The 27527-nt window shown below is 39.5% G+C and overlaps 1 protein-coding gene and 1 pseudogene across 1 annotated transcript in view; one reads left to right on the top strand and one right to left on the bottom strand.

The window, feature by feature from the left end:
- CXHXorf66 (chromosome X CXorf66 homolog) overlaps positions 1-3650 on the top strand; it is a 12123-nt gene extending 8473 nt beyond the window's left edge. The window contains exon 3 of the mRNA XM_038315887.1: positions 2690-3650. Within this exon, the coding sequence (XP_038171815.1) occupies positions 2690-3650 (961 nt within the window). The remainder of the gene's footprint in view (positions 1-2689) is intronic.
- A 13688-nt stretch (positions 3651-17338) lies between these two features.
- On the bottom strand, positions 17339-19158 carry LOC119804481 (annotated as a pseudogene).
- Positions 19159-27527: the final 8369 nt, after the last annotated feature.

Here is a 27527-nt window from a genome sequence, read left to right as displayed (position 1 = left end):
ACACAAATGTGCATCATGTGCATGCAGTACCCACAGGAGCCAAAAGAGGGCATCAGATCCCTTGGAAATGGACTTAAAGCTGCTTGGAGGCCACAGTGGGTCCTGCTACCTAAACCCAGTTTCTATGCAAGAACTACAAGTACTCTTAATCACTAAGCCATGTCTCCAGCCCCAATAATACAGGCTTTTATTTGGGGGAAAGGAAGTTCTTCAGAAGAAATCTCTGTTGTAAAGAGAGATAGCTCAGCAGTTAAGAGCACTGGCTGTTCTATGAGAAGCCCTGGGTTTGATTCTCAGCACCTACCCAGCAGCTCAAAACCATCTATAACTCCAGGTCTAGAAGAGCATTGTCATCGTCTAGCTCCTACAGGCATCAAGCACAAACATGCTGTAAAGGCATACATGCAAGCAAAATAGCCATATACATAAAATTAAATTATTATTTTTAATTAAAAGAAGCCGGGCGGTGGTGGCGCACACCTTTAATCCCTGCACTCGGGAGGCAGAGGCAGGCGGATCTCTGTGAGTTCGAGACTAGCCTGGTCTACAAGAGCTAGTTCCAGGACAGGCTCCAAAGCCACAGAGAAACCCTGTCTCGAAAAACCAAAAAAAAAAAAAGAGTAAGAGCTCACTATCTGATTACAATCTGGGGTAGCCATGGGACAGAACATTGGGAAAAGGATGATTGAAATTTTTTCTTTAACCAGGTATGCTGGCACACGTTTTATCCCACCACTTGGGAGTCAGAGGTAGGTGAAGATCTATAAGTTTGAGGTCAGCCTGATCTACATAGTAAGTTCCAGGCCAGACAAAAGATGTTAAGTGATTATAAACATCTTTCATGGCTAGTCCCTTACTGGAGGTTGATAGAGAAAGGAAGGCAGGAATCTAACAAAGTAAGTTGATTTTATTCTAGAAACTTGACATTAACTTCCAAAATTGTCACTGTTTAATCAAAATGTAGGAGTTTTACAAAATGTCATGACTATGAATAACATTTCCTGACTTTTGTTTCGATTAAACCAGTGAAAAACAGAATAGTTTTTCTTTTTGTATCTCTCGCTTGACAGGGTCTGTATCCTCCTCAGAGAGGGCATGGGGAAGTCTTCAGTATAGTAAACTTTGGAAGAGGAAGATGATGGAAGGGAGGAGTCCCTTTTCAATAGCATCCAAAACTGTTATCTGTTTACCTACCTAACATTGTGTCCTTAAGAGTTGAGCCCTAAACTCATTTACAAGGTGAACATCGTTACTCTCTGCATTTATGGATGAAATTAAGGGTGTATAAGGGTTGAGGGTCCCAACTCTTACTGACTTTAATGTATTGGAGATCCATCAAGGGGACCCAGGTAGATGGAGACAGATTGTTGCAGGATTACCTGAATGTGAATGGACAAGGAGTCTATGATGTTTGGTGTGGTCTTAGTGCAGGCAACAACAGTTGATGTGAGTTAATGATTATAGTAGCTGCATCATCAAGTGAAGGGAATGGCCTTTCACCTTAGTCTTTTATCTTAGCTTCTAGCTCCTAAAGACTTCTGGCCACCTCTTGCACAGCGTTCCCTGATTCTAAGAAGTGGTGGTATAAGTGACTTGCCTGGGGCTAAATCCACATTTGTGACATTTTCTAAATTCTCCACTGTTCGTTGTAAGGAGAGGCTTCCGTGATTAAGGCTAAAGCTGTGTTTGCCTGTGGGTATACACATAGGTGTTTAGAAAGCAGTTTGCTGCTATATCAGTGTAGCTAACCATCAGAAGTCCATTCCTTCTGTGGGCATACCACCTTCTATACTTGAGTTGTTAGTCAAGCTTACTGGTCACCTTCCCATCACCCAGACTGAGACTCTCGAATCCATTCAGAGAGCAGTTAGTTAGCACCACTACTAAAACAGTCACGCTGTTATTGCATAGGTGGGTATATCTAGCTTTCCAGTCACGCTGTTATTGCATAGGTGGGTATATCTAGCTTTCCAAATGGTTTTTTATACCCCTTTTATTCCAGTTAATCCTCCTCCATCCCACACCTTCATCTCCCCAATTCCCTCTCTCTCTGCCTCCCTCTCTGTCTAAACATTTCCTCTCAGAATCCCTCTTCCTTTTATCTATGTTCTACTACTCTCTCCCCCCAAGGTATGCACACATGCTGCACACACACACACACACACACACACACACACACACACACACACACACTTGCTTTGCTTTTTTGTTTCCTAGTCCGCACAGGTACTCCACTAGATATAATGTACTAAAACTAGGATCCTCGTATGATGAAAGAAAACTAGTGAAATTTGACCTTTTTATCCTGGGTTACTCATGTACAAATCCACCTGTTTCCCCGGCAAATTTCAATTTTATACCCAAGTTATAGTCTACTATACATACATACCACATCTTTACTATTATTGACAATTTTGTGTCCTCCCATACTTGGACTAAAAGTTATCTAATGCTTTGAAATATTAAAAATATTCTGTATTTTTAATTATTATTAAAATTATAATTCATAAAAAATTATTTATGAATTCATATGTATAACATATGTTACAGCTGTCAGTACACTCTAATTGTTACTGTGTTTAACTTTTACTCTGGAAAAATCCATACCCTAAGCTAACATTATATTTCCTGATGATAGCAATAGTACTTTTGTTTTAAATTATGACACCCAAAGTTTTCTGTGTTTTAGGCTCAACAAAGAAAATATGGAAGCCATATCATCCTGGGTATCCAAGGTATCAGCTTGTAAACCTGATATAATAACTGAGGACTTTCTAGAAACTCAACCTCTGCTGTTTAATTCAGACCATATAACTGAGCCCTCATGTCAAGAAAACCTATCTATGCCAAACTGTACAATTAAACCAGATGAGCCTTCAAGGCTAGAAAAGCCATGCATACCATCCAACCCACAAAATTCAATGAGATGTACAAATACTGATGAGTCATCCATGCAATGCAGTATAAAAACATCAAACAGACATTTGGATCCAAAACGGTCAACCAAGTCGTTAAGTCCCCAAAGATTACATAAGCCATCTATCCTGAAGTCCCATAAGAAACACAGCCTTAAAAAACCGCAGAAGCTTGCCCGTACCTGTAAATTAGCTAGTCAAGTCAATTCATCCTGCTCAGAGATGCAAGTCACACCACCCTTGCTAGCCATTGTGAAAACGTCAGCTTCTCTAGCCACACAGCCTTGCCCATCAGTCCCCAATAATCAACTTGTGTCCACCAAACCATCTAGAAGGAGACCAAACCAGGCACGTGGACGCCGTGTTCTGAAAAAGTCAGTGAGTACAGGAAAGGCTGTGTCACGCAGGAAGCATTCATCCTTCAAATGTTGCCGTTATCAGGAAAAATGTCTTATTTGTAATCCTGAATTTCTTCCCAATGGTCTTGTGGGGCCAAAGAAGGCGCATGCTGGAAATCCCTATGTTTTAAAGACAATGAAGCCATTGCCCCGGTCCTTTTATGAAGCAGAGTACAAGTACACTGAAAGAGGGTACAAGTACAAATGTTATAAAGCTAACGAGGGTGATAAGACTACGAAAACAAATGAGAGTGAAGACAGTGGTACAGAAGTAGTCATTATTTGTGACAGAAGTCATGAAGATGATGACATGGCTCAAAGCATCTCAACTTACTAAGGACTTAAAACAATTTAATCTACATGTGGAATGCCGGCATGTAATCACTATCAATAATAGACATATATGTTCTGAAGGCAATTAAATGCATGGCACAACAAATTATTGGTCGTTGTATTTATCACTACATCTTATTGGCACAAGATTCATTTGGTGTAGTTTTTATATGTGATCACTTAAATGGGAACCATACATGTACATGTACATACAAATCTAGAAAGAAATTTTACTATGGATATCCTTACTTTCCTCTGAGATAGAGCTCAATGAAAGGCCCAATTTGACATTACTTATAGAGGTTTTTCTCAGTGCTGAGGAGTAAACTGAGAGTACCACTTCTGCTAGTCAAGTAGTGTACCGATGAGCTTTGTGACCACTTGGAAATGTTTTTTTTAATTTTTAAATTAATTTTGTATTATTATTTTATGTGTGTGAGTGTTTTGCCTCCATATATTCCTGCGCAACACTGTGAGCCTGGTGCCCAAGGAGGCCAGAAGAGAGATTCCCCGGAAGTGGAGTGCCAGACAGGAGCTGCCATGTGCATGTTGAGACTATTAACTGGGTGCCCTGGAAGAGCTCTTAATCCACTGAGTCATCTCTTCTGCCCCTGGAAATTATTTGTAAATTTTTATTTTCAGAGTTGAGATCAAGCCCAGGACTGTGACTACTAGGCAAATGTTTCACCACGGAACTATCCTCCCAGTCCCTGAAGCAACTTTTAGTTGGGGGTGGGATACGTGGTGCTGATTATGGAATCCAGAACCATGTAAATGATAGACAAGCTCTCTGCCACTGAGCCACATCCCCAGCTCTCCTGTCAATATTTATGTGGAAAATTCATAATTTAAGTAAGACTGTGTCTTTCTCTATAGGACATAGTGCTTGTTGGAAATATAGCTCTATAGCTCTGTACTATGGAATGAATGCTTGTATTTGCCCCAAATTCACATGTTTGAAACCTAATGCTATATAGCATGGGTATGGAGTCCTTGGGTGGTAGTGGGGTCATGAAAATAGAGCACATCATGAACGGGATTTGTACCTTTATAAGGAGCTAAAGCGCTTGCATCTGCCCTGAGAGACACAGCAAAAATTTCCATACACGAATTATAGAGCTGGCCCTCCCTAGACATCTGCTGCTGCCTTCAGTTTGAACCTTCCAGTCTTCCGAACTGTGAGAAAGAAATTTTCAGGCTTATAAGCCACTCCGTTTATAGTATTTTGTTATGGACTCCAGACTATAAGATTCTCAATACAGCTTGCTTCTGGATAATTTAGAAAAATTCCTAACAACCAGTTCTAAGAACACCTCCTCCTCTAGAGATTACCACCTAAATGGAAGCCCCCAACCTATATAGCACACACTCCTGGAATTCTATGATATCAGACTAAGTGTTGTAATTAACTCAGCAATTAACTTACTGTAGATAGCAAGGGGCCCATGGTGAAATTTATACACATTGATTATATAATGAAATTAAATGTTGGGGTCAAAGAAAGAATGGAGGCAAAATAGTAAAGTTGGAGACTGGAGAAAGGCTTAGCAGTTAAAAGCATTTAAACTACCTTAGCATAAGACCTAGATTTAATTCCCAACACCCACATGGATACTAATCATGACATTTAACTCAAATTCCAGGAGATATATCTCCCTCTTCTGGCCTTTATCGGCTTCTGCACGTATGTGATGTGAGATATATATATATATATATATATATATATATATATATATGCAGGCAAACACATATACATATAATTTACATACATATAAATACATCTTTTTTTTAAAAAAAGAACAGTAAAATTGGGAGCACTAAAGAAGACAAGAGGTCTTACAGCTGGGTATGAGAACACAAAACTGATGGGAGGAAAGGGGTTTCTGAACCAGTGTTAGTGGCCTGCTGGTTCCCCTGATTCCTAGTCCCCAAGGAATGCATGCTAGACACTATTGCCCTTTCACATACTATTGAACCCGATGCAGGTAATTGTAACAGAGTAAATCATGAGTGGAAAGTGTCCATATATTTCAGGAAAGAGACTCCCAGATTGCTCCGTGACATGAACCAAGAACAGCCGCAGCTACAACTTGGTATCTGTGATAAGGGTTATTTTGATGCTGAAGCTATAAGCTGGCCACAAAAGTGTAGTAGCAAGATTCCTGCACAAATGATGAGTAGTGGGCCAATGACTAGCAGACAAGGCTGGCAGCCAATGAAGCAGGAACCAGAGATGAACACAGGAGGGCTCTAACGACTCCCTAACTGGGTGGGCAGCATGCGAATAGAACATGGTTATCTCCCTGCTTGAGCCAGGAGAAACAGCTACTTCACCTACTTCTACAAATGTCTTGCATCTGTAATATTCACTGTAATGAGACAATCATCTCATGAGTCACTGTCTTTGGTGGACTTTTGGTGGTTATTGAATTTCCGGCACCTTAAGTCCCTAGGTCAAGTACAAATAGGCCAAGAAAAGGATGTAAGGAAGGAAGGAGGAAGAGAAACGGGGAAAAGGGTGGGGTGGGGGCACTACTAAAACCTCGCCCAAGTCAATAACCTTGAAAAATTAAACCTTGCAATGGCAAGTGTTTTGAACATCTTGGAAACGTCCTCATTTAATAAAAATGGTCTCAAATGACTACTTCCTGGCTAACTTGCCTCTTTGTCTTAACATTTGTGCTACTTTACTCCCTTTGTTCCCACTCTTTCCTTTAAAGCATGTTCAGAAAGAATCAGCGTCCTGGGTCCATCACTTCCTTACATTTTATACTGCCAAGGAACACTGTAAAACCATTTCAAGGATGCCTCCTCCCTTTCAGACCACCCCTATTCTCTTTCCTTTGAATTACCTCTCCATATTCATCTATAAAACTCATACTCCCCTCATGGCTATAGGACTGAAATGGATTATATTTTGCTTTTTGATCAATTTGGTTTAATGGAAGGAACAGAGATGATAAAGCAGGCAGATCTTTGTGAGTTTGAGGCCAGTTTAGTTTAAGAGTGTACATGTACAACATTTGCTAAAATTGTGGTAATAAAAGGTGATAAATGGTAAGATTTAAAATGTTTCTCTAATATACCTTCTATTTATACATAAGTATGGATCTAAAGGATTCTTAAAGATCTTCAAATTCACCCTTCTGTGAGAAAGGCATCCGTAGAGTGAAAAGTATGCTCAGGCAGCAAGATCACTTTTTTCCAAAGGTGAGCTTGCAGTAGCATTGTACAGGTAATAACATTTTTTAAAATTTAATTTATTGCTTTTAATTGAACTTTACATTTTCTCCACTCTCCTTACTCCCCCCCTCCTTCTACCCTTTTTTTTTTGTCTTTTTCTCCTTCCTAGATGAATCCATGTATGTCTGTCTCTCTTAGGGTCTTCTTTGTTGTCTAGCTTCTCTGGGGTTGTGGACTATAGGTTGGTTTTTCTTTGCTTTATGTCTAAAATCCACTTATGTGTGAGTACATATATGTTTGTCTTTCCGGATCTGGGAAGACACTTATGAGTAAGTACAAATTTGTCTTTCTGGATCTGGGTTTTACCTCATCCAGGATGTTTTTTTTTTCTAGCTCCATCCATTTGCATGCAAATCTCAAGATGTCATTGTTTTTTACTCCATTGTGTAAATGGACCACACTTTCTTCATCCATTCTTCAGTTGAGGGGCATCTAGGCTGTTTCCAGGTTCTGGCCATTAAAAATGAGCAAATGTCCTTGTAGTACAATTGAGCATCCTTTGGGTATATGCTATTGCTGGGTCCTGAGGTAGGTTGATTCTCTATTTTCTGAGAAATCGCCATACTGATTTCCAAAGCAGCTGTACAAGTTTGCACTCCCACCAGCAATAGGGGAGTGTTCTCCTTACTCCATATCCTCTCCAACATAAGTTGTTATCAGTGTTTTTGATCTTGGCTATTCTTACAGGTGTAAGATGATATCTCAGAGTTGTTTTGATTTGCATTTCTCTGATGGCTAAGGATGTTGAGCACTTCCTTAAGTGTCTTTTGGCCATTTGAGATTCTTCTGTTTAGAATTCTCTGTTTAGGACTGTACCCTATTTTTTTAATTGGTTTATTTGTTCTTTTGATGTCCAGTTTCTTGAGTTCTTCTTGTATATTGGAGATCAGTCCTCCATCAGATGTGGGGTTGGAAAAGATCTTTTTCCATTCTGTAGGCTGCCAATTTGTCTTCTTGACCACATCCTTTGCCTTACAGAAGCTTCTCACTTTATTAATTGTTGCTCTCAGTTTCTATACTATTGGAGTTATATTTAGGAAGTTGTCTCCTGTGCCAAAGAATTTGAGGCTACTTCCCACTTTCTCCTCTATGAAATTCAGTGTGATTGGTTTTATGTTGAGGTCTTTGATCTATTTGGACTTGCATTTTGTGCATGGGGATAGATATGGATCTATTTGCATTCTTTTACATGTTGATATCCCACTATGCCAGCACCATTTACTGAAGATGCTTTCTTTTTTCCATTTTATAATTTTATCTTCTTTGTCAAAAATCAAGTGTTCATAGCTACGCTGGTTGATATCTGGGCCTTTGATTCAATTCCATTGGTCCTCCTGTCTGTTTTTATGCCAATACCAAGCTGTTTTCATTACTGCAGCTCTACAGTATAGTTTGAAGTCAGGGATGGTGATGCCTCCAGAATTTCCTTTATTGTACAGGATTGTTTTGGCTATCCTGGGTTTTTTCTTTTTCCATATGAAGTTAAGTATTTTTCTTTCAAGGTCTGTGCAGAATTTTTCTGGGATTTTGATGGAAATTGCATCCAATCTGTAGAAGGCTTTTTAGCAATACTGCCATTTTTACTGTGTTGGTCCTACCTATCCAAGAGCATGGGAGATCTTTCCATTTTCTTATGTCTTCAATTTTTTTCTACAAAGATTTAAAGTTCTTGTTATACCGGTCTTTCACTTGTTTGGTTATATTTACAAGATATTTTATATTATTTGTGGCTATTGTAAAGGGTGAGGTTTCTCTGTTTTCTTTTCCAGACTGTTTATCATCTATATAGAGGAGGGATACTGATTTTTTTTTTTAGTTAATCTTGTATCCTGCTATTCTACTAAAGGTAATTATTAGTTGTAAGAGTTCACTGGTGGAATTTTTGGGGTCACTTATGTATACTATCATGTCATCAGCAAATAGTAAAAGTTTGACTTCTTCTTTTCCAATTTGTAGCCCCTTGATCTCCTTTTTTGTTTTATTACTCTAGCTAGAACTTTGAGTACTATATTGATAGATATGGAAATAGTGGACAACCTTGATTGTTCCTGATTTCAGTGGGATCACTGGGAGTTTTTCTCCATATAGTTTGATGCTGGCGGTTGGCTTGCTGTATATTGCCTTTATTATGTTTAGGTATGTTCCTTGTATCTTTGCTCTCTCCAAGACCTTATTATGGAGGGGTATTGAATGTTGTCAAAGGCTTTTTCAGCATTTAATGAGATGATCATGTTTTTTTTTTCTTTCAGTTTGCTTTTGGTTTTTTGTCTTTTTTTTTTTTTTTTTTGGTTTTTTGAGACAGAGTTTCTCTGTGGCTTTGGAGCCTGTCCTGGAACTAGCTCTTGTAGACCAGGCTGGCCTCGAACTCACAGAGATCCGTCTGCCTCTGCCTCCCGAGTGCTGGGATTAAAGGCGCGCGCCACCACCGCCCGGCTTGGTTTTTTGTCTTTAAGTTGAACTTCTTCTCCTTCCTATTATTCTTAGGTTTGGTCTTTACATGATGTCCCATACTTTCTTTATATTTGTGTTAAGAATTTGTTGGAGTTAATATTTTCTTTGACCAATGAATCTATTTCTTCTATCATATCTTCAATGTCTGAGATTCTCTCTTCCATCTCTTGTATCTGTTGTTTATGCTTGCATTTGTAGTTCCTGATCATTTACCCAGATTTTCCATTTCCAGAGTTCCCTGTTTGTGTTTTCTTTGCAGCCTCTATTTCAGTTTTCAAATCTTGAACCATTTCTTTCTCCTGTTTGATTGCTTTTCCTTGGTTTTCTTTAAGGAATTTGTTGATTTCTTCCAAGTTTTTGTTTGTCCTGAGAACTGATTATATTTATCATCAGTAGACTTTCTTTACTCTCTCTGGCATTTTCTTTTTCCTTTTTTTAAAAAATGTATTAGATATTTTAAAAAAAATACCAATCTAAGTTCCCGTTTCCTCCTTCTTCTGGGTTAGGATGATCAAGTCTTCCTGTTGTGTGACCACTGAGTTCTGGTGTTACCATGTTGCTTTTTAGGTTGTTGAAGGGATTATTGAATTGGCGCCTACCCATCTCTTCCTTCAAATGAGGCTGACAGTGTCTTTGCATCTTGTTCCAATCCTTGCTGTGGCTGTCTGACTGCGAGTTTTTCTTGGTCTGCTCTGTACTGTCCATGTCTGTTTCAGAAAGCCTCCGAGGTCTGTATAAGCCTGCTCTCTTCATCTTCTCTCCTGGTTTGCTCTCTTGGTGCTCTCTCTTAATCCCCTCAGTGTTGTAGCAAGCTCTTGGTCCCTCTTAAATCCCCTCAGTATTGGAGCAAACTGTGTTTCAGAGTTCCACCGAGGTTGCAGGAGGATAGGCGGGCTTGTGGGCGGGGATGTGGCTAGTTGTTTGGATGGCAGCAGGATGGGTTTGGGTTTGGGGGAAGCCTAGCCACAAGAAACTACCTGCTGGCTGGCTAGAAAAGCCAAAGGAGTTGGGGGAGGGGCCCGGGGTTTTGTCCCACTGGGGAGGTCATAGAGAGTGGGGCATCCCACCATGCGGCTATTCACTCACCTCTTAAGTCCCCTCAGTATTGGAGCAAGCTGTGTTTAAGAGTATCTCTGGCATTTTTCAAAGTAAGAAAAAAATCAATAACAAATTGTGTGGTTACATAGTAGGACAAAATAATTGTCATGAAGCTTCTTGTTTTTTTTTTTTTACTTCTGAATGTTCATCTACATGAAGCTGCTGAAAGAAAATTCTTGAGTGCTACAAGAGCAAGGTTATGTCTTATAGATGATTACAATAAAGATAATCAACTTCTGAAAGTGATACTGGTTTGAAAAAGGAATATATTGGTTTTGTGTGAATAAGTTTCATAAAATTTGGTTTAATAGAAGGGGCAGAGATTATAAAGTAGAATTGTGAAATATAAAGCTTTCTAGGATGGTGAGATGGTCCAGCAGTCAAAAGAACTTGCCATGCAAGCCTAATAACCTGAGTTCAAACCCTGGAAACCACAGTGGAAAGAGAGATCTGACTCATAAAAAGTTACCCTCTGGCTACAGAGAGAGAGAGAGAGAGAAGAGAGAGAGGAAGAGAGAGAGAGAGAGAGGAGAGAGAGAGAGAGAGAGAGAGGAGAGAGAGAGGAGAGAGGGAAGGAGAGAGAGGGAGACTGGGAGGAGAGAGGGAGAGAGAGATGAGAGATACACATATGTGTGTAGTGATGAGCTGTGGGCTGCATTCCCGCCGCCCCGCTCCTGGCTGCCTGGATCCTGCACAGCTAGCTTTATAGCCGAAATAACAACACACAAATTGTATTCTTTTAAATACTGCCTGGCCCATTAATTTCAGCCTCTTACTCACATCTTGACTAACCCATATCTAATAATCTGTATAACACCACGAGTGGTGTCTTACCGGGAAAGATTCAGCACATCTGGCCTGGTGGCTGGCTTCATGGCATCTCTCCCTGAGGAGAGGCTCGGCAGTCTGTCTAACTTAGGAGAGGCGTAGCATCTGACTGAGCCATCTACCTCACTTCCTTCTTCCTGTTCTGTCTACTCCGCCCACCTAAGGGCTGGCCAATCAAATGGGCCAGGAAGTTTCTTTATTAGCCAATGGGAGTCCTCCATCATATGTGCACACAAATAATAATCTTTTAAAAGGTTTTCTGACTGGTGTAAGATGGTATCTCAGAGTCATTTTGATTTGCATTTCTCTGATGGCTAAGAATGTTGAGCATTTCTTTAATTTCTTTAAGTGTCTTTCAGCCATTTGAGATTCTGTGTAGAGAGTTCTCTGTTTAGATCTGTACCCCATTTTTAATTGGATTATTTGGAATTTTAATGTCTAGTTTCTTGAGTTCTTTGTATAATTTGGTGATCAGCTCTCTGTTCAATGTGGGGTTGGTGAAGATTTTTTTCCCATTCTGTAGGCAGCTGTTTTGTCTTATTGACCTTTGCTATACAGAAGTTTTACAGTTTCAGGAGGGCCAATTTATTTACTGTTGCTCTTAGTGTCTGTGCTACTGATGTTATACTTAGGAAGTGGTCTCCTGTGCTCATGCATTGAAAGCTACTTCCCTCTTTCTCTTCTATCAGGTTCAGTGTGGTTGGATTTACATTGAGGTCTTTAACCCATTTGGATTTGAGTTGTATGAATGGGTATAGATATGGATCTATTTGTATTCTTCTACATCCAGTTATGACAGCACCATTTGTTGAAGATGCTTTCTTTTTTCCATTTTATAGTTTTATCTTCTTTGTCAAAAATCAGGTGTTCCAAAGAATTCAGGAATTTGTAAGAGTTGCCCTCTTACAAATAATTGCTATAATGGATTCTAGGTATTTCTTGCAAGAGACTGTTAGTAAAAAGAGTTAGCCTTTGGGTTGGAGACATGGTTCAGTTGCTCTTGCAGAGGACACAGATTTGGTTCCCAGCACCCACATAGTAACTGCCTGCATCAGGGAATCTGATGCTCTCCTCTGGCTTCCACAGGTACCAGGCAGGACTGTGGTACACAGATGTACATGCAGACAATCCAGTTATAAAATAAACATAATCATTTAAAAATTTTAAAGAGCCTGGCCCCTGAATGTCTCTCTGGATTTCTGATCTACCCCTCATGCACACTCCCACTATAGTATTGCTGCCATGAGGCCTTTATGAAAGCTGTTTCTGTTCTTGGACATTTGGCCTCTAAAACCATGAGCAAAATAAAGTCCTTTTTATAAGTTCCCCAGTGATCTAAATGAAAGAGCATTCAGGAACTGCCAAGAGTAACTTGAGAACGTGATTGTTTTGGCTCACCATTTTCAGATAAAGCTCATCATTGTGGGAATTACCGGCAAGAGGAGCTTGAGGCAGCTTTTCAAGTTGCATCCGCAGCCACAAAGAAAAGAAAGATAATGTCTGTATTCAGCAACCTTTCACTCAGTACCTCAGCCCAGACCAGGAAATGGTGCTTTCCACATTTAGGTTTTGTCTTCTCACATCAATTAACTTAAGACAATCAGTCAGGTATGGCCAGAGACTAGCAATCTAGATAAACCCCTACAGGTATGCCCAGAGACTAGTAATCTAGATAAAGCCCTACAGGTATGCCCAGAGACTAGTAATCTAGATAAACCCCTACGGGTATGCCCAGAGACTAATAATCTAGATAAACCCCTACGGGTATGCCCAGAGACTGTTTCCTTCTGATGCTGGTTTGTTGAAAATCAATGTTAACATCTCAGAGCCAGATGGGATCCCAGCACTGAGAGGGGGAAGTGGACACAGAGTCTCACCCCTAAGAGAGAAGCTGTTTGCAATTGACACTCAATAGCAAAGGGTAAATCTGTCTTCTCTGGTGGAGTGTCACTGTGTATCAGTCACTCTCCAGGACAAGCTCCATGGCCAGGAATAGCTGACCCTACACACACAAATGCTATGGGTTTTGTTGTTGCTGCTGCTGCTGCTGAAATAAAAATACATAAAAAATAAAAGCAGCTGTTCATAGGTATGTTTATTAATATCTGGATCTTTGATTCTATTCCAGTGGTCAACCTGTCTGTTTTTATGCCTGTCCCAAGCTGTTTTCACTACTGCAGCTCTATAATAGAGCTTGATGTCAGGGATGGTGACACCTCCAGAAATTTCTTTATTGTGCATGATTGTTTTGGCCATCCTGGGTTTTTTATTTTTCCATATGAAGTTGAATATTGTTCTTTCAAGGTCTGTGAAGAATTGTGCTGGGATTTTGATAGGGATTGCATTGAATCTATAAATTGCTTTTGGTAGGAATGCCATTTTTATTATGTTGATCCTACCTATCCAAGAGCATGGGAGATCTTTCCATTTTCTGGTATCTTCTACAGTTTCTTTCTTTAAAAACTTAAAGTTCTTGTCTAACAGGTCTTCTTGTCTAACTTCTTTGGTTAGTGCTACCCCAAGATATTTTATGTTATTTATGGCTATTGTGAAGGGTGATATTTCTCTGATTTCTTCCTCAGCTTCTTTATCATTTGTGTATAGGAGGCTACTGAATTTTTTGAGTTGATCTTGAATCCTGTCACATTACTGAAGGGATTTATCAGCTGTGGAAGTTCTGTCTAAGATCAAAAACAAAAATGATAACTTATGTTGGAGCGGATGTAGAGTAAGGGGAACACCCCTCCATTGCTGGTGAGAATGCAAACTTGTACAACAATTCTGGAAATCAATATGGCAGTTTCTCAGAAAATTGGGAATCAACCTACCTCAGGACCCAGCAATACCACTCTTGGGAATATACCCAAAAGATGTTCAATCATACTACAAGGACATTTGCTCAACTATGGTTATAGCAGCATTGTTTTTAATAGCCAGAACCTGGAAACAACCTAGATGCCCCTCAACTGAAGAATGGATAAAGAAAATGTGTGACATTTACACAATGGAGTACTACTCAGAAGAAAAAACCAATGGCATCTTGAAATTTGCATGCAAATGGATGGAACTAGGAAAAAAAACATCCTGAGTGAGGTAACTCAGACCCAGACAGATGAGGTATGTACTCACTCATAAGTGGATACCAGCTGTAAAGCAAAGGATTATGAGCCTGTAGTCCACGGCCCTAGAGAAGCTAAGTAACAAGGTGAACCCTAAAAAAAAACATATTATAGATCCCCATGGGAAGGAGAAATAGAGATCTCCTGAAAAAAATGGGAGCAGGGGTGTGGGGGGAGAAAGGAAGGTGGAAGGAGAGGAGGGGGAAAGTAGAGGGGGAGAAGAACTTGAGGGAATGGGATAGTTGAGATGGAGGAAGAACAGAGATGAGAGCAAGGAAAGAGATATTTTGATTGAGGGAGCTATTATGGGGCTGGCAAGAAACCTAGCACTAGAGAAATTCCCAAGACTGCACAAGGATGACCCCAGCTAAGACCCTAAGCAATAGAGGAGAGCATGCCCAAACTGGCCTTGTCCTGTAGTCGGATTGATGAGTATCTTAAATGTCACCATAGAACCAAGGCAGAGAGCCGCAGCAGAGCACTGGACTGAGCTCCCAAGGTCCAGCTGAAGAGTGGAAGGAGTGAGAATATGAGCAAAGAGGTCAAGACCATGATGGGTACACCCACTTAAACAGTCTACCTGAGCTAATGGGAGTAACGCAACCTCCAGCTGGATTGGGAAGGAACAAGCATAGTACCAAACTAGTCCCTCTGAATGTGGGTGACAGTTGTATGGCTGGGGCAGACTGCTGGGCCACTGGCAGTGGCACCAGGATTTATCCCTACTGCTTGTACTGGCTTTTTGGAACCCATTCTCTTTGGAGGGATACCTTGCTCAGCCTAGATATAGTAGGGAGGGTCTTGGTCCTTCCTCAAAGCAATGTGCTTAACCCTCTCTGAGGGGTGGACGGGGGCGTGGTGGGAGGGTGTGTGGAGGAAATGAGAGAAGAGGGAGTGAAAACTGGGATTGGTATGTATAATGAAAAAAGATAAGTTTGTTTTCTTTTTTAAAAAGACAAGATCTCCTGAGTAAATTGGGAGCATGGGGACCTTGAGGGAGAGTTGAAGGGGAGGGGAGAGGCAGGAAGAACAGAGAAAAATGTAGAGCTCAATAAAAATCAATAAAAAATGAAAATTAAAAAATAAAATAAATTAGGTTTTCACTACTGGTCTCAATAGTATAAGAAATGTTAAGGGATTATTATAAAACATTAGAGGTAAATGGAAAGAACTTTATAATAGGATTCATGCGCTAGTACTGGACTACTGGGTTACCACATTTTGGCTCAAGCTATTTTCATTTTCATCATGGATATCAGGAACCAAAATAATAAAAGTTTAAATCAGAGATGTATGATTCTCTGCAAGCTTAAAACACCTACATTTTATAACCAGTTCCCTAAAGAATATCTTTCTGTTCATTAACTAGGCACTGACTGTTGGACCAAAAGAAGAAGAAAAGTATTTTCTGAGACTATTACATCCCATGGATCCTTAGAAAATGAGAAGTACAGTTGAATGCATTTTCACAGGAAACCACTTCCTAAATATAATCCTAGTAGCACAGACACTGAGAGAAACAATTAATAAATGGGATCTCCCGAAACTGAAAAAATTCTGTAAAACAAAGAACACAGTCAACAAGACAAAATGACAGCCTACAGAATGGGAAAAAGATCTTCACCAACCCCATATCAGACAGAGGGCTGATCTCCAAAATATACAAAGAACTCAACAAATTGGTCAACAAAAGAACAAATAATCCAGTTTTAAAAATGGAGTACAGACCTCAACAGAGGAATCTCAAATGGCTGAAAGACACTTAAGGAAATGTTCAACATCCTTAGTCATCAGAGAAATGCAAATGAAAACATCTCTTAGATCCCATCTTACACCTGTAAGAATGGCCAAGATCAAAAACACTGATTACAACTTATGCTAGAGAGGATTGGGGTAAAGGGAACACTCCAGCATTGCTTGTGGGAGTGAAAGCTGGTACAGCCCCTTTGGATATCAGTACAACAATTTCTCACAAAAATTAGGAAACAACCTTCCTCAGGACCCAGCAATACCACTTTTGGGTATATATCCAAAGGATGCTCGATCGTGCCACAAGGACATGTGCTCTACTATATTCACAGAAGCATTATTTGTCATAGCCAGAATCTGTAAACAACCTAAATGCCCCTCAACTGAAGAATGGGTAAGGGAAATGTGGTACATTTACACAATGGAGTACTACACAGCAGAAAAAAATGACATCTTGAAATTTGCAGGTAAATGGAATCAGCTAGAAAACATCATACTGAGTGAGGCAACCCAGACCCAAATAGACAATTATCATATGTACTCACTCATAAGTGGTTTTTAAACATAAATCAAAGAAAGCCAGCCTACAAATTACAATCCCAGAGAACCTAGGTGACAATAAGGACCCTAAGAGAGAGATACATGGATCTATTCTACATGGGTAGTAGAAAAAGACAATATATCTGAGTAAATTGGAAGCATGGGGACCATGGCAGAAGGTTGAAGGGGAGGAAAGAGGCAGGGAGGGGAGCAGAGAAAAATGTATAACTCAATAAAATAAAATAAAATCATGCACTCCAGGTTTCTAAAAGAAATGGGTGACTTTCTCAATACATAACAGTATCAAAGTTAAATCAAGATCAGATAAACAATTTAAAAAGACCAATAACCACTATGAAATAGAGGCAGTACCTAAAAATTACCTAACCAAAAAGCCCATGTCAGATAATTTTAGCTCAGAAATTCTACTAGACTTTCAAAAGAGTTAATGCCAATATACCTCAAATTATTCCACAAAATAGGAAGAACCTTGCCCAATTTTTGTATCAAGGCTACAGTTATTCTGATATCCAAATCATATATTATGAAGACCAAGCAAAAAAAACAACTACAGACCAATTTCCCTTATGATTACGATGCAAAAATTCTCAATAAAAAACTTGTAAATCATATCCAGGACACAGAAAAAGACCATCCAATATGATCAAATAACCTTCATCCCAAAGATGTAGGAATGGTTCAACATGTGGAAATCTATAAATATAATCTACCATATAAACAGATTGAAAGACAAAATCTATGTGATCATCTCATTAGGTATAGAGAAGGCCTTTGACAAAATCCAATACCCCTTCATGATAAAAGTCATGGATAGATAAGGGATACAAGGGACATACATAAACATTATAAAGGTAGTTTTAAACAAGCTCATAGCTAGCATCAACTAAAAAACTGGTTTAAAAATGGAGAAAAACTCAATGCAATTCCACTAAATTCAGGAATAAGACAAGGTTGTTGACTCTTTCCATGTCTATTTCATAACAGTACTTGAAGTGCTAGTTGAAACAATGAGTGAAGAAAATCAAGGAGATGCAAATTGGAAAGGAAGAAGCTGAAGTATCTTTGTTTGCAAATAATATAATAGTATACATAAGTGACCTTAGAAATTCCACTGGAAAACTCCTACACCTGATAAACTTTTAGCAATGTGGCTGGATACAAAATTAACTCACAAAGTGTCTATATACAAATTGTAAATGAACAGAGAAAGAAATTGGGAAATGAACACCCTTTAGAATAACCTCAAATAATTTATCTTGAAGTGACTCTAACCAAAAAAGTGAAAATTTTGTATGGCAAAACTTCAAGTCTTTGAATAAAGAAATTGAAGAAATATCAGAAGGTGGGAAAAAATCTTCCATGTTCTTGGATAGGTAGGCTTGATATAGTAAAATGACTGTCCTACCCAAAGCAATCTTCAGATTAAATACAAGCCCCATCAAAATTTCAGCACAATTCTTTACAGGCCTTTAAAAAAATTCAACTTCAAAATAGAAACACAATAAATTCAGGATAGCTAAAACAATTCTGAATAATAAAAGAATGGCTATAGGTATCACTGATGGAGGACTCTCATTGGTTAATAAAGAAACTGCCTTGGCTTTTGATAGGGCAAGATTTATATAGGTGGAGTAGACAAACACAATGCTGGGAAGAGGAAGTGAGGCAGATGCCTCAGGCAATCGTCATTGCCTCTCCTGTCTGGGACAGTCGCCATGAAGCTAGCCACCAGGTCAGACAATGCTGAATCTTCCTGGTAAGACACCACTTCATGGAGCTACACAGATTATTAGAATGGGTTAATCAAGGTGTGAGAATTAGACAATAAGAGGCTGGAACTAATGGGCCAGGCAGTGTTTAAATGAATACAGTTTCCATATAATTATTTCGTGTTTTAAGCTAGCTATGTGGGAGCCAGGTGGGATGAAGAGCAGGCTTGCCTGCAGCTCCTTCTACATATCACCATCCCTTACTTCAAAATATATTACAGAACTATAGTAATAAAAAATAGCATGGTATCAGCACAAAAAACAGACACATTGACCAATGGAATCGAACTGTAGACTCAGACATAAATCCACAAGCTTTGGACACTTGATTTTTAAAAAATGTCTGTCATGGAAAAAATGTATATTTGAAATTGTTTTTATTTAGAAATAGAAAACTTCTTGGGTGGAAGGAAAGGAAAAGAAAAAACACATAGTATACAGGCAACTTTTTAGTTTTCAAACCCTCATTTGTTCACTAGTTCCCATGAAGAGAAAGCACTCAGTCACCCAAAATAATGTTATTAATAGGGATACGGGTCAGTTTCACAAAGAAGGCAATGAATCCCATGATAGCAAACCCTATGGCTATGGCCATGGCAATCTTTTGGAATTCTTTTCTCTCAGGCTTGATGCATCTTTTAACCAGCTGATTGAACTACTGACTTGGCTCAACAAATTGTATCACCTGAACCATGACCGATTGCAGGACAGCAGTTGAGAAGGCAGAGACACATAGCTTAGGAGAGTGAACACCTGATATATATGTATGTATATATAGAGAAATACCACATTGGAATAAAAGACAGCATGTTCAACATATGGTGCTGGTCAAACTGGATCTTTGCATGTAGAATAATCCAAATAGATCCATATTTACCACCCTGCATAAAACTTAACTCCATATGGATCAAAGACCTCAACATAAAACCAGAGAGACTAACCCTGATAAACAAGAAAGTGGGGAAATAACCTTGAAACTCATTGGCACAGGTGAAGACTTTCTGAACAGAACACCAATAGAACAGACGCCAAAGATCAACAACGAATAAAATGGAACCTCATGAAAATGAAAAGCTTCTGCATGGGCCAAGGGTATCATCATTCAGACTATGTGGAAGCCTAAACAATGGAGAACAAGTTTTTACTAACTCTACATCCAACACAGGGATAAGAACCAAAATATATAAGAACTTAAACAACTTGATATCAAAAAACAAAAACAACCCTAATTTAAAAATGGAGTACAGATCTAAGTAGAGAATTCTCAAAGAGGAACTCAATTGGCTGAGAAACAAAGACTGTTCATCATCCTTTGTCATCATGGGAATGCAGATCAAATTAATATGAGATTTCATCTTACATCAGTCAGAATGGTTACAATGAATAAAACAAGTGGTAGGTTCTTGCTGGTGAGATGTGATGTAAAGAATACACTCCTCCATGCTGGTGGAGTGCAAATGTGTACAGCCACTATGGAAATCAGTGTGGCCGTCCTCAGGAAGATGGTACAGCTCTACCTTAAGATCCAGCTATACCAGTCCTTAGTCATACACCCAAAGAATGTTTGATTCTAACCAGAGACACTTGCTCAACCGTGTTCACTGCTGCTCTATCCACAATAGTCAGAAATTAGAACAACTTAAGCTTTCCTCCAAGAGAAGAATGGTGTAGTGAGGGGCTGCAGGCCGCTTCCGCCCGCCCTGCTCTCAGCCACCGGCTAGCTTATGCCCCAAAATAACAACACCAAATTGTATTCTTTTAAACACTGTCTGGCCCATTATTTTCAAGCCTCTTACTCACATCTTGACTAAACCCATATCAAATAATTTGTGTAACACCATGAATGGTGTCTTACCCGGAAAGATTCAGCATGTCTGGCCTGGTGGCTGGCTCCATTACATCTGGCATCTCTCTCCCTGAGCAGAGGCATGGCAGTCTGTCTAACTTAGGAGAGGCGTAGCATCTGACTGAGCCATCTACCTCACTTCCTTCTTCCTGTTCTGTCTACTCCGCCCACCTAAGGGCTGGCCAATCAAATGGGCCAGGCAGTTTCTTTATTAGTCAATGGGAGTCCTCCATCATTTCCCCTTTTTCTGTTTAAACAAAAAAGAAAGGCTTTAACTTTAACATAGTAAAATTACATATAACAAAACAGTTATCAAGTAAGAATTGCAGTTACAATATTTATATCTACTTTATCTTTAATCATAACTAAGGAAAACTATAACTATCTATTTATTCTTCAATTCCATCAAAGACTCCAGAAGGATATAATATTACCTAAGTAAACAAGAAATAAGCAACTTCCAAACTCTAGAAATGACAGAGACATCTCGTTGCCTGGACAGTCACCCAAAGTTCCTTTGTACCGTTGGGGCATCCATCTTTGGCCTTCAGGCCCATAGTATCCAGAGACATTTCTATGCAGCAGGAAATTTCAAGGGCAGTTCAGTCACTATCTGCTGTGTCCTTCAGAATGTCTCACAGACTCTTTCTTGAGTCAGGAACCACGAAAGATCATCTCACATTTAGGCAAGTTAGATCATCTCACATTTAGGCAAGTTCAGCAGTCCTCTCTCTGTGGGTTCTTTGGTGTCCAGTTTCTGCAACGGTCCAGGCAGAGCAGTTTCTTGCGTAAATTGCTATCAAACTCCATAAGAGATCCCCTTGCCTGCCCATCATCTTCTTGAAGTAGATTGGTGCTGCCAGGAGCAGATGTGTCTCATTGTCATGAAAAGTCCTAAGTTATTAAACATTAAGTGGAATATTCTGTAGTCTTTGAAAGATATTAGGAATGCCTATCTAACTGAAATATATCTCTATATATCTAGAAAATCTAACTAACATGACTACAAGTTTTGACTGTTATTGATTATCCATTAGCAACCTATATTTCTTAATTATACATTACATTTTAAAATGGAAACTACACAATCACAATACCTTAATCAGTATCAAAAATACATATACATATACAAAATTGACTTAAATTTAATCACTAGAGCAAAATCCATATCAATGCAAATTATTCATCTCCATATCATATCCCCCTTTAAATGTAAAAGAACATTTATAACAATATTTGGGAATATGGACGTAGTTATTTCTCTCCAAACTGCTTCCTGCTGAATGGGGACGCTGTTAATCAGATCTTTCATGGTGTAACCTGTGTGCTAGGTACATCTCAGTCGGCAGTTTGAACGAAGTAATTTTTTGAGGGTGTTCACAGCAACCTTTCAGGAGGGCGTGGTCTATCATACCATATTGGTATAGAAGCAATCCATAGGGTCTCATTTTCTGTAAAAACAAAAGAAGAATCTCTTTTCCCAAGTATTCATATCCTTAGATCCAAATTCTGAAGTCAAGGTATTTTCAAGATATCTTTCTTGGATTAGTTCAGCAGCATTTATAAACAAATATCTTTTTAGCAGCTGTTGCTCCTTCCTCAGCATTCAAACAATTCAAAGAGAGCATAATAGTATACAGCATCAAGATTCTCTGTGTATTTTCCATCTTTGTACAGCTTTATTTTAGCCTCTATTTCATTTATTTTTTACTTTTATTTTTTGAGACACGTTCTCTGCATATCTTTGTCCTGGAATAAACTCTTTAGACCAGGCTGTCTTGAACTCACAGAGATCCACTGTCTCTGCTTCCCAAGTGCTGGGATTATAAGGTGTATGCTACCACACTTGAACTCACAGAGATCTGTACTGTCTCTGCCTCCCAGGCATTCAGATTAAAGGTGTATGCACCACAACCTTGAAGTCACAGAGGTCAATCCACTTCTGCCCCTGAATCACAGAGGTCAATCTACCTTGCCTCTCAAGTGTGGGATTAAAGGTGTGTACTACCACACCCAACTGCTTCCTTTTGTTTTTCTTTACGAACTTGAACTTGTAGTCTGCATATATTTACAACACATTGTAAACCCTTTGAATTTTCTTCGAACTTTGAATCCTTTCTTTTATTGTATATCTCTCTTTTTCTGACTATATGAGTCTTTAATTTAACAAACAATATCGGTTTAGGACTAGAGCCGTGGCCTTTGGACAGCTAGATCCAGCACCATTTCCTTAGCTTTCCAGCTCCGCTGGCAGAGGGTACCACGCTGTAACCCATGTTTATCACCACAACTCTGGCGGTTCAAGGTCCCTGCCAGCAAGCAAGCTGCAACAGTGTTAAACAATCAAAAGCTCCATAGTCAGGACTGCCTGCTTGAAAGAGTCAGAGTTTGCCCTGGAAGGATGGCCCAGAAAGCCAGCATTTTAAAACAGCACAACTTTTTTCCTGCTACAGCTGAAAACTGAAAAGCATGCATTCAGCTTTTCATCAACACCGTTTAAGTGTTTTGTGGCAGGACCTCTTAATGAGCTGCAGGGTTTTGCAGCTGAAGCTGAGTCAGGAAGCCTCTCTTAGATGAGAGCACTTGCTCAGACCCGAGAAATTGCTGTTATCAAGAAAACATGCTTTACTCTAGTCTTTCCCAAGCTTTCTCAAGCTTTCTGTGGATCCAGTCATCCACGTTGGGCGCCAAATGGGTAAAGAAAATGCAGTACATTTATACAACAGACAGACATTAAAAAGCTGAAGTCATGAAATTCACAGGTAAATTGATAAAACAAGAGAAACCATCCCGAGTAAGGTAATCCAGATCCAGAAAGACAAATATGATATGTATTCACTTATATGTGGGTATTATCTGTTAAGATCATACAGAGTTTAGGTATAGAGTAAGGTACCAGAAGGGGCAGATATGCTCCCTAGGAAGGGGAAAAGGAATATGTAGTTATGTATGGATAGATGATGGGGCTGACTAAAATAAAATTATCAAATGGGGAGGGAAGAGGACAGGGGAATGAGGGAGGGAATATGGAGAAAGACAGTTGAAATTAAGGGCTACTACTTGAGGGGTTCTTGGAAATTGAATACAGTAGAAACTTCCTAAACTATATGCATAAATAAGGAAATCTAAATCAAATTGCCAAATAATAGGGGAGACTGAGCCCTAACTGGACATTTCTTGTCTCCAAATAAAGCTTCCAGTACTGGGGTTGGATTGCATCTAATTGAATTGTTGGCCAAAGGGGGTCCTATGGGAATCCCCAAGCAACCCAAGCTGTTGCCAAGACTATACAGGTTGCTCTCTACAGTTTGATGGTAAAGCCCTATTGCTGATGGCAACACATATACAACTCACTGAACTTGAAGAATTCCAGCTGGTGACTACATAGAGCCTTCACTCATACATGATAGTGCCTTTGGTACAGGAAGGTACTCTGGACATGACCAAAAGAGAAATGTAAACACCAACCCAGCCACAAACCCTTTGCACTACAATGGTGTCCTGCCTCCAAGATATGTTAGTACAATGGTGGCACAAATCTTGTGGAAAGAACCAATTTCTGATTTGACTTAAGGTCCACTCCATTGGTGTGGGAAGTTCTTCTGCCTATGTGTTGCTTTTATTGATTAATGAATAAAGCTGTTTCAGCCAGTGGCTTAGCAGAATAGAGCTAGGAGAGGAAAACTAAACTGAATGCTGGGAGAAAGAAGGTGGAGTCAGTAAGAAGTCATGCTGGATGGAACTTTGCCAGGTAAGCCAAAGCCACGTGGTGATACACAGATTAATAGAAATGGGTTAACCAAAGATATAAGAACTAGCTAGCAATGCACTTAAGTGATTGGCCAAGCAGTGTTTTAAATAATATAGTTTTGAGTGGTTATTTCAAGTCTGGGCAGCCGGGAACAAACAAGTGGCCTCCTACAACACTTCATGAGACAGAACTCACATCTGGAACTGGTTGTGTGATCAAGAACCTGAAATTAGATAACCTAGGGACCTAGGGGAAAACCAAATATTACTGGTCTACTGAAAGAACATATCAGTAAAATGATTCCTAATCATATTCTGCTATACTTATAGATCAGTGCCTTGCTCAGCCCTCATCAGAGAAGCTTTCTCCTATAGCAGATGGGAAAAGATACAGAGACCCACAGCAAGACAATATGCAGAGAGTGAAGAAACCTTGGGACACTCAGCCTTAAATGGGCTGTCTCCATCAAATCCTTCCCATTGGGCCGGGAAACCCTATGGAAGAGGAGGCAGAAAGAAACTAAGAGTAAGAAGGGATGGAGGACACCAAGAAAACAAGACTCTCAATATGAGCAATGCACATATTTAACTCAGAGAAACTGAGGCAGCATGCACAGAGCCTCCATGGATCTGCACCAGATGGGGTCCTAACTCAGAAAGAGGTGAACACATTCCTCCATCCCTAACCCAGAACTATCTATCTCCAATTGATAACTACTTGAAAATGAAAATTTAGTTTTCTCCAAGGGAGTCTCACTGGGGAAACAAACTACTCTTAAGTGTGGACTTACATGCCCAGCAATAGATGGCTAGTAGTAAATGAACTTAACAGCATCATTAGAAGTTCTTTCAGATCTCCTGAGTAAATTGAGAGCATGGGGACCTTGAGAGAGGGTTGAAGGGGAGGGGGAGAGGCAGAGAGGGGAGCAGAGAAAAATGTAGAGCTCAATAAAAATCAATAAAATTTTTAAAAAGAAGTTCTTGTTTCATAATGTCATGCAGGGACATTTTTTTAAAAGTCTCATTTTAAAATTAATTTACACACACACATATATACATATATATATGTATATATATGTATATATATATATATATATTCCTCTATTTTCATCCTACAAGTCCTTTGGGTATATATTATGTCCTCCAGTTTAGTGGTTTTATGAGACAACAAGTGGAACTCTGTTTCTTGTGCCTTCTCTTGGGCCCTTTTCCTTTTGTTTGTTATTTCCTATAATGATGTGTTAGTATTTGTTTTATATTATTAGACCTTATTATTATCACTTAGAAGTTGTTTGTTTTTTTAATGAGGCAGAAAGGGGGTGTATCTGGATGAGAAGAGACATGGCAAGGAACTAGAAGGAGTAGAGGGAAGGGAAACTGTAATCTGGATAGAGTATGTGAGGAAAGTAATCTATTTCAATAAAAGGAAAAGTGAATATTGAAAACAACATTGAGCTTTAATTATCATGGGACAGTTTTACAACCATCTTCAATCTATACATAATATATAGATACATATACCTGTGTGAACTTCATACCATATTGCCTGACATTTGTGATGCTACACATTCTCCATTCTTTAGTTTTGCCTGAACCCATGCAGTGTCTAATTTTTGAAAGACTACTCTAAGCCAGGCAATGGTGGCACACACTTTTAATCCCAGTACTCAGGAGGTACAAGCAGGCCAATCTCTATGAGTTCGAGGCCAGCCTGGTCTACAAGAGCTAGTTCCAGGACAGGCTCCAAAACTATAAAGAAACTCTGTCTTGAAAAAACAAAACAAAACAAAACAATAAATGAAATGAAACTAGAAGAGTTACTCATGAGAAGTTGGTGGTAAGACCCTGTTGCTGAAGACACCATACTGATTTGATTATACCATATGCTTGGATCACAGAACATACAGAAATCAAGTTTGTGCTAATCTGGAATCTCCTTTTCTCTAGCTAGCTTTCTAAGTACAGGAAGGTCTGATGTGGGCCGCCAGGGGGAAAAATCGTAACAGTCCTACTGAGCTATTAACCCGTGAGTTACAATAATGACTAGATGGGTGCATATTGCACATTAGCAAATAGTGGCATGAATACTATTGGGGGTAATTGACCACGCGTTTTTGTTAGAATCAAGGCCAGTTCCACAAGGCAGACTCATGTCTAGTACCATTAATAGGGCCCAAATCCTCGGACTTGGTAAGGCATAGGCCATACCTACTACTTTTACTCTGTTGAAAGGACACAGTATTAAACTACTCCCTAAATAAGTGTTTTATATGTGTAGATTAATACATCTGTCAACCCTAATGAAAGAAGCACTTTCCCCCCAGTATATGGTAGTTAATTCAAGAAATTGGAATGGATCAAAGGCAGAAAATAAGAGACTAAGGAGTCCTCAGCCCCAAGAACTCATCTGTGTCCCATTGTCTCCTACCAGGGTTCAGGGACCATCACAGAGGAGAGAGCATAAAGATGATAAGGGCCAGAGATAGTAAAGGGCTGCTGCAAACACACTGTTTTCCAGATTTGAAAGGGATATATATGTGAACTCACAGTAGCTATGACCGCATGCCTAAGACCTTGTGCTACTTTTTTATTGCTGTGATAAAGCACAATGACCAAGGCAAATCGTAGAAGAAAGAGTTTATTTGGGCTTGTGATTCTAGAGAGATAAGAGTCCACTGTGGCAGGGAATCACAGCAGCCAGCAACAAGCATAGTGGCAGACACAACCGAGAGCTCAAATCGCAAGCCACAAGCAAGAAACAGAGAGAAGAAACTAGAAATGACACATAGCTTTTTGAAATCTCACTGACAGTGGCATACTCCCTCCAGCAAGGCCACAACTCCTAAACATACCTGTGGTGGTTTTTATGAAAATAGCCCCCATATGCTCATTAGGAGGTATGACCTTGGAGAAAGTTACTGAGGGTGGGCTTTGAGATTTCAAATGTTCAAAAAAAAAAGATTTCAAATGTTCAAACCAGGCCCAGTGTCACTCTCTATAAAATTCTTGGCTCCTTCTCCAGCACCATGTCTGCCTGCAGGCTACCATGCTTCCTGCCACCAGGATAGTGAATAATGGATTAAACCTCTGAAACTGTAAGCCAGCCCCCAAATAAATGTTTTCCTTATTAAGAGTTGTTATGGCCATGGTGTCCCTTCACAGAAATAGAAACCCTAATTCAATACCCAAACATTGCAACCAACTGGGGACGAAATACACAATACACAAACACCTGAGTGTATGGGAGAACATTCTCATTTAAAGCACTACAGAAGACACTACTGTGTCGTGTCATTCCAGCATGGATGAGGGAGGTACTCACAACGTTCCACCCCTACCTGAGGAGCTACTGGCAGTTGGTGACTGCTGAGGAAGGATGAATCTGTTTTCTATAGAAGTTAATGTACTCAGTAGTTACCTGAGTAGATAGCTTCCTACCCATGAACATACAGGCAGCACACAGAGGA

This window comes from Arvicola amphibius, chromosome X (genome assembly GCF_903992535.2).
Source record: "Arvicola amphibius chromosome X, mArvAmp1.2, whole genome shotgun sequence".
In the NCBI taxonomy this organism is placed as follows: domain Eukaryota; kingdom Metazoa; phylum Chordata; class Mammalia; order Rodentia; family Cricetidae; genus Arvicola; species Arvicola amphibius.
This window is presented reverse-complemented; position numbering and strand designations above follow the sequence as displayed.